Source organism: Pseudorasbora parva, chromosome 4 (assembly GCF_024679245.1).
Source record: "Pseudorasbora parva isolate DD20220531a chromosome 4, ASM2467924v1, whole genome shotgun sequence".
NCBI lineage: Eukaryota > Metazoa > Chordata > Actinopteri > Cypriniformes > Gobionidae > Pseudorasbora > Pseudorasbora parva.
Window position 1 is genome coordinate 57,182,508 of NC_090175.1, and position 7,941 is coordinate 57,190,448.

The following is a 7,941-nucleotide window of genomic DNA, read 5'->3' on the forward strand; positions in this document are numbered from 1 at the left end:
CCCCTGAAACAGCTCCAGCTGTAAGCAGCTCCTCCCCTTTTTTGAAACAGCCAATAGCGTTTCATTAATATACAGTTTGAGGCCAGTTTCCTCTAACCGTTTATGATCATAATCTCCTCCATATCGCTTTGAAATGCATCACTCAGTGGAGATTTCAAATTGGTCCGATAAGTTTTTTTTGTTTGCGCCGACTCACGCATTTGATCCGCTGTGAGTTGAGTGTGTGTGTGCCAAGCCTGCAGCGCTCCTCTCAGAAACTGAAGCTTTCGCGCCTCCATCGCCCCCCGGTGGCCCGGTCCCAGTATAGCCGCCCCTCTGTGTTTTCTAATGGACGCGAGGCGAGGCAAGCTAAACAATGAAATTACACTTCAAATATTTTTTCCCCAAAGTTAGTTTATGTCATTATAGGCAGTTATCATCACGATGTTTTCATTTCAAGTGTTCGTTTTTAAAATAAGTTTAGTTTTAGTTAGTTATCTGATGCTATAAAAACGGGGTATGTGACGTCATGATTGACAGCTGAGACTGACGGCTTCTCTGAGTGAAGTTGTCACTGAGGCACTAACAGACTTTTTTCGGAATTTTTGGGAGCAGATTGGAGCTTTAGCTTAATTTCTACATTTCAATAACTGTTTATTTCACACCAACATAATTAATTGTTCTGCATCTGTGAGAGTGTGGGCGGGCTTTAGATTTCGCGACTGTACTTCCTGACTCGGTCCCAAGATGTCAGCGCCGTGCAGGCCGCCTGAAAGCTTCGACTCTGTTTAGTGGAAACGGATGAAGTCGCGGCGTCCATATTTTTTTATGGTCTATTATTTTTTACGCGTTGCGTAAAGAAAACTAACGTGAAACAAGACTTCATTCGTCTCGACTGAAAGCATATTTGCACCGAATCGTTTCCTATCGCGTAAATAGTGTGTTATGTGCCTTTCACCATGTAGAAATTTAGTAAATGTGTGAACAACTGACCGATTTCAGCAGCGTAGGGGGCGGGGCTTCAGATTCTAGACAGCATTTGATTGGACAGAAAATTTGATGAGAAGATGACGTCATCAAAATCTGTGATTCGTTTTAACGGAAGTGAGAGACTGTAAGTTTTGAACGCTTATATCTCCTAAATGCACATTTTTCATTGTTTTGGAACACACCTTCATAACTTTAAGGCTAACAGTCATACTAAAAGCTAAACAACTTACATTTTGATTTCAGCTGGCCTTTAACGTCAGATACGCTGCTGTTGTTTTTCCTGCGGTCAAAACATGCTGGTTATGAGCCGGCCGTGAAGAGGCACCTCTCATCTCTCACCTATCTGCCAGCGTTTCGAGAGAAAAGTCTCCTGGGGGTCGGCGGAGGATGTTTGCTCAGGTTAGAGCGATGTGAGAAACCAGCCGACGTGAGAGGGGTGTGTGTGTGTGTGTTTTGGGTGATGAGTGCTTTGGGATCTTTAGAGGTATTGCTGTAACCCACAGCTCACCTTTGGCTGGGGCCTTGACCTGCCAACACGGATTAAAAATGAGCAAGGGTTGAGGCACGAGGACGAGCTTTCCTGTCAAAACAGTCGGAGGAAAACAGACAGAGCTGTTCAGAAATTAAAAGAAAAGAAAAGAGAGAAGAGATCTTTAAAATATTGATTGAGGGAATAAAAGTGAGTTTTCTGCTGTCTAAGAATTTGACGCGATTGAATGACCTGAAATTATACTTTATTGACAAAAGTTTTAGGACACCTGCCTTTACATGCACTTGAGCTTCCCATTGTTAATCCTGTGGGCTTAATCTGGAGTCGGCCCACCCTCTCTAACAGCTCCAGCTCTTCTGGGAAGGCTTTCCTCAAGGTTTAGGAGTGTGTTTATGGGGATTTTTGCCCATTCTTCTAGAAGCTCATTTGTGAGGTCAGGCACTGATGTTGGACGAGAAGGCCTGGCTCTCAGTCTCCGCTCTAATTCATCCCAAAGCTGTTCTATCGGGTTGAGCTCAGGACTCTGTGCAGGCCAGTCAAGTTCCTCCACACCAAACTGCTCATCCATGTCTTTATGGACCGACGCTTTGAGCACTGGAGCGCAGTCATGCTGGGACAGGAAGGGGCCATTCCCAAACTGATCCCACAAAGGTGGGAGCATGAAATTGTCCAAAATGTCTTGTTGAAGCATTAAGAGTTCCTTTCACTGGAACTAAGAGGCCGAGCCCAACCCCTAAAAAAAAAAAACATCAAACACCAAACTTTACACTTGGCACAATGCAGTCAGGCAACTCCCGTTCTCCTGGCCACCGCCAAACCCAGACTCGTCCATGGGATTGTCAGACTGAAGCGTGATTGGTCGCTCAGAGAACACGTCTCGCTGCTCTAGAGTCCAGTGGCGGCTGCTTTACTCCACTGCATCCCACGCTTTGCATTGCTCTTGGTGGTGTAAGGCTTGGATGAGCTGCTCGGCCATGGAAACCCATTCCATGAAGCTCTCTCCGCAGTTCTTGAGCTCATCTGAAGGCCACAGAAGTCTGGAGGTCTGGAGCTTTGACTCTGCAGAAAGTTGGAGACTTCTGCGCACTGTGACCCTCAGCATGCGCTGACCCCGCTCTGGGATTTAACACTTCGTGGCTGAGTTGCTGTTGTTCCCAATGGCTTCCACTTTGTTATAATCCCACTAACAGTTGAGCGTGGAATATTTAGTAGTGAGCAAATGTCAGGAATGGCCTTATTGCACAGGTGGCAGCCTATCACGGCCCCACGCTTGAGTTCACTGAGCTCCTGAGAGCGACCCATTCTTTCACTAATGTGTGTAGAAGCGTCTGCAGGCCGAGAGCTGGAGTTATACACCTGTGGCCATGAAGTGATCGAACACCTGAACTCAGCGATCTGGAGGGGCGGCCCAATACTTTTGGCATTATAGTGTGTATCTAGGTAGTTGGTTAAAAGCTAACATGAAATTTAATTAGCTGCTTTTGTCATAGCTGTGAGGTCAGATGCAATTATAACACTAGTTGTGAAATACAAATTGAATGATTAAACTGAAAGACTAAATCAAACTAAAACAATTCTTAAAAATTATATATGATTCTTCAGAAATCACTCTTATACGATGATTTAATTTGGAGGTCTGTACGTTTCTCTCTCTCTCTCTCTCTCTCTCTCTCTCTCTCTCTCTCTCTCTCTCTCTCTCTCTCTCTCTCTCTCTCTCTTATTTAGCAAGAAACTGATGTGTTTCTAATGAGAGGCAGACAGATAATTGAAATCTAAAGGTGTAAAATCACATGGAAACACACAGTCCAGATCGAACACATAAACAAACGAGCGCATGCTTTTGGCTCCGACCGCCCAACGTGCAGCGGCTTCCCTAACGCAGAACATGCATGGCTGTATCAAACACACACGCATTACAGATATAATCCACTGAACACAATAACACACAACCATATGGACACACACACACACGCACACACAAACAGGCCATCCTTGCTCTAAATATAGAGCACACACTATCCAAACGTGCATATGGACATGCGTGCATGGACACGTGCGCAGACAGCACACATATTGACACATTCACACACACACACACACACACACACACACACACACACACACACACACACACACACACACACACACACACACACACACACACACACACACACACACACACACACACACACACACGGCTGACAGCACTAAATTAATCCATATTTAAATCGAGTGCTAAAAGGCACTTCTAGTTATCATTGCGGCCCATCTGTTCTGTTGTGTCCCAGCATGCCTAATTCATAATAGAATACCGACGAGGCTTAAGGTATATGGTACATGCTTTACAAAAAGTCTAATCTGCTAAATGCGTCTAAGAAGACCTATTATGCCCTTTTACAAAGGTTTTCATTCTCGAATGTTCTAAAAATGTTGATTATTTCCTCATATTCTCCATTGTTGCGGCTCCTCTCTTCCCAGTCTGTCAGTAACTCTGTTTAGTTCCGGTCTCTATGAAGCCCCGCCTTCTGAAAAGCACACTGTGCTCTGATTGGTCAGCTGGAGCAGTGTGGGAAATGCCCCGCCCCTTACCATAACTGGCAGTTTTAACACACGACTAAGAGCAAGGATTGTGTTCTGCAAAGAGAGATTGAGGTAAATAAATAATTTTTCAAAGTGCTGCTGTTGTGGCTGGTCAAGCAAATGTTTGTGCTTTGTTTGATATAATTGTAAATATCTATTAAAATACTGATATTCTGTTCTTTAACTCCTCCCTGAGCATACAGCTTCCCTGTATCTTGCGCTCTCATTGGCTGTAGGTCATCGCCGATGCCATTTTCAGTCAGGACTGTAAAAACAAATATGGACGTGGTGTGATGTCACCCATAGGTTTCTGAAGAGAGTTTTGAAGCATAAAGTCGGGCGTCGCCATCTTGGCAGCTCGTCATTTCCGGATAACTGAAAATGGGCAAAGAGACGGGATGTGGGCGGAGCTTAGGTGACGTGATGACTAACAGACAGCAGAAAAACGGCTATCCACCTGTCACTCAAAGTGACCACGCCCTTAATTATGCAGAAATTTAAGGCTTTATATAATGTAAGCGAATGAGTTATAAAAACATTCACCCCCCTCACAGTCGTCATGAAGGGCAAAATTAGCCGTACAGGCCAAAACCACAATTTGTACCAAACTTTAAACATGTGTTTTTCTGCTGTAAAGTTGGGCATTTTAACATGAGCTCAATGAGATTCTGCTGCTTCTGGAGCCGCTCTAGTGGCCAGTTGATGAACTGCAGTTTAAGTGGCTTTAAAGGTAGGGTAAGGGTTATTTCAAAACCGTTTTACAAAACGGACTCGCGCCGAGTCCAATAACAATCTTGTAGCCAATCAGCAATAAGGAGCGTGTCTAATAATGATGAGAAGTGAGAAGAGTGCACTCAGGGCACGTCATTATTCAAAACACACATGACGGACATTAGCCGAGAACTAATATATGCTGCGTTTTGCTTTGTTTGTTTCATATGTTTGTTTCCTCTTTTCATGGTCGCTATAACCCTTATTGGTCATAATTGTAATACGTCGTTAGCTGGACTGTCGGCTCGTGTACTATCGAGTTGTTCATGAGAACGGTTTGTGTTTTTATGATGATGGGGTGACTTTTTCATTGAATATTCAACCTGGATTAGTAACACAGATTCTGCCATAGTCGTTGCCTGGTAACGTATGTGTGGGGCGGCGCTATCACATGTGTGTTTGTTTTGGTGATTTTAAATATCTACAACGGTTTCCAGATAGCACTTACCCCACCTTTAAGAGAAACTGGGGGAGTCGCCGCTTGGTCAGAACACATTTCACACAGCAGGATTTAGAATCGCAGACATGTCCAGATGTTTAGCATGCCAAATATCTCACGGGCGTCAGTCGCGTGATCGCGTCTTTTATCATTCACACTGTGTGATTGTCACTCACGTGAACTAGGACCGATTTGCAGAGCTGGACAGTAACTCAGCTCATGTACTCGAGTCCTGTACTGAAGTTCACTGTTTGAGTCTCTGTGCTTTACTGGAGTATTATTTTTTCTGTAATCTTCTGACTTTTACTTCACTACATCTGAAAGACAAATATCGTCCTTTTTACTCCACTACATTTCTATCAAGGTCCTCGAAGTCGAAAGTCGTTTCTGTCGCAGCTTTGAAAGTCAGTGGATGATTTTTTTCTTCTTTAAAAGGTTTTGTTGTTGTTGTTTCAGACAGTCTATCAGGAATCGCTCTTATAGGGTCATATACATTTTCCCAACTTTTTTTGAGTTGATCAGTTCATAGCAAAATGGAAGAAGACGGTTCTTAGGCACAAGTTTGTGCACCCATTGCCATACTTTGAAAGTATGTTTCAGTAAAAAAAAAAAATCAAGATGAGTTTAGTTGGCATACACTTGGTGCATGTCTTATATAATATTAAAAATATAAACGTCTGGGAGAAAGAGAAGAGTAAAGTTGTGAGAATATCAGATGTGTATCAGTGAATTGGAAACGTGCATTCGGCCTTAAAGTGACAGCAGCTTTGTAACTTTTCTACAAGTATTTAAATGAGTTTAAGTTAGTCGTCTGCTAGTGTGTCAGATGGAGCATCACTGACTGGCTTAAACCATGATGGCATAATGTGCATTTATACAACTATAATAAAATAATGCATTGGCATAAAAAAGGAAATTTACTTTGGATACTTAAGTATTTTTTAAACGAAATACTTCTGTACTTTTACTCCAGTAAAAATCTGTTTTTACAACGTTCACTTGTAACGGAGTAATATTTGACCAGCAGTACTTTTACTTTTACTCAAGTAATAGAGTTGTGTACTTTGTCCCCCTCTGCTGATTTGCCCATGATTTCAGGCATTCGTCGGCGATTCAGCAAAACCTGTCTGCGAGTCAAAATCGGACCTGAAATTGTGCAGTGTGAGCTCGGCATAACCATGCCCCGCCCCTTATCATAACCAGGCCCCGCCCCTTATCATAACCAGGCCCCGCCCCTCATCATAACAGCCAATTTCAACACACTACTAACTAACTCAAAACAATAAATAATTTAGATGAGGAATATTGTGACGTGTTGTTTCCCGGCGCTATCCAAATAAATTTGACTTGACAAAACCTCCAAAAAGCAATTTTTCACAATTTTAATAAGGAAATGTTTTTCTGACAATGTCAATAGAAACAATCATTCCAAAAATCGAGAATTGCAATTATGTGAAGAACTATACAAAGCATAATTATGAGTTTCATATGCATAAAATAGTTCACAAATGCTGAAAAGATAAACAAACACTTTAACATTTTCTAGCTTCCTATTTTAGCAACATATAAATTAGTAATGGCTGAGATATATATCGTCAGTCTCCAGAATTCAAAAGTCACAGGGAAATATATATATAAAGGCTTGTTATTAAGACAAAGAGTTTCTTTTACACGTTACACTCCTCCTATCAGACCATGGTTTCTGTACATCAGATCCCTCCAGTTTCACTTACACCACGTCCTTAAGTGGCTCTTTGGGCTTCTTTGTGCGGAGGTCAAAGGTCAAGCGCGCGCCATTAGAAAGGTGCTCGTCTGTCAGTGTGGGGCGGCACAGCAGGCGGAGACGCTGAACATGGGACACATCAATGGCCTGTTATTCACCAGAGAGACTTTAGGAGGGCTATTAGGCCAAACACTGGATGCTCGAGACTCTCTGTCTGCGTCAGGGGTTTTATTTGCCACTTCTATAAACAACTGTCATTGGTTTAACAATGGAGCTCAGGATGGGATTCGTGATTAAACGCTCGAAATCGACTCTTTTATGAGCGAATGAACTGCAGTCCCATGAAGCACTGCAAATAATGAGACAACGCTTTAAATAAATAAATAAATAAATAAAAGATGAAGATATACACCAATCAGGCATAACATTATAAGCACCTTCCTAATATTGTGTTGGTTCACCGTTCTATGAGAAGCAGCATTAACTTCTGGAGCAGTTTGAGCTCCAGTAGCTCGTCTGTTTGATCGGACCCCACGGGCCAGCCTTCGCTCCCCACGTGCATCAATGAGCCTTGGCCGCCCATGACCCTGTGGCCGGTTCTCCACTGGTCCTTCCTTGGAGCACTTTTGATAGATACTGACCACTGCAGACCGGGAACAGCCCACAAGAGCTGCAGTTTTGGAGATGCTCTGACCCAGTCGTCTAGCCGTCACAATTTGGCCAAACTCGCTCAAATCCTTACGCTTGCCCATTTCTCCTGCTCAACTCTGAGGACAAAATGTTCACTTGCTGCCTAATATAACAGGTGATGAAGATAATCAGTGTTATTCACTAGTCATAATGTTATGCCTGATCGGTGTATATTCAAAGTCTTTATAAGTAAAGTAAATTCGTTTTATTTTAGTGTTATTTATATACTACTATATTATTTATTATAATTTTTTAATACAATTTTATTCTAATATCTTC

The 7,941-nt window shown here is 42.6% G+C and overlaps 1 protein-coding gene across 1 annotated transcript in view; it reads right to left on the reverse strand.

Annotated features, from left to right (window-relative positions):
- Nucleotides 1–6,880: 6,880 nt before the first annotated feature.
- Nucleotides 6,881–7,941, reverse strand: part of LOC137073824 (sodium- and chloride-dependent GABA transporter 2-like) — a 70,453-nt gene continuing 69,392 nt past the window's right edge. The window contains exon 15 of the mRNA XM_067442525.1: nucleotides 6,881–7,095. Within this exon, the coding sequence (XP_067298626.1) occupies nucleotides 6,979–7,095 (117 nt within the window). The 3' untranslated portion in view covers nucleotides 6,881–6,978. The remainder of the gene's footprint in view (nucleotides 7,096–7,941) is intronic.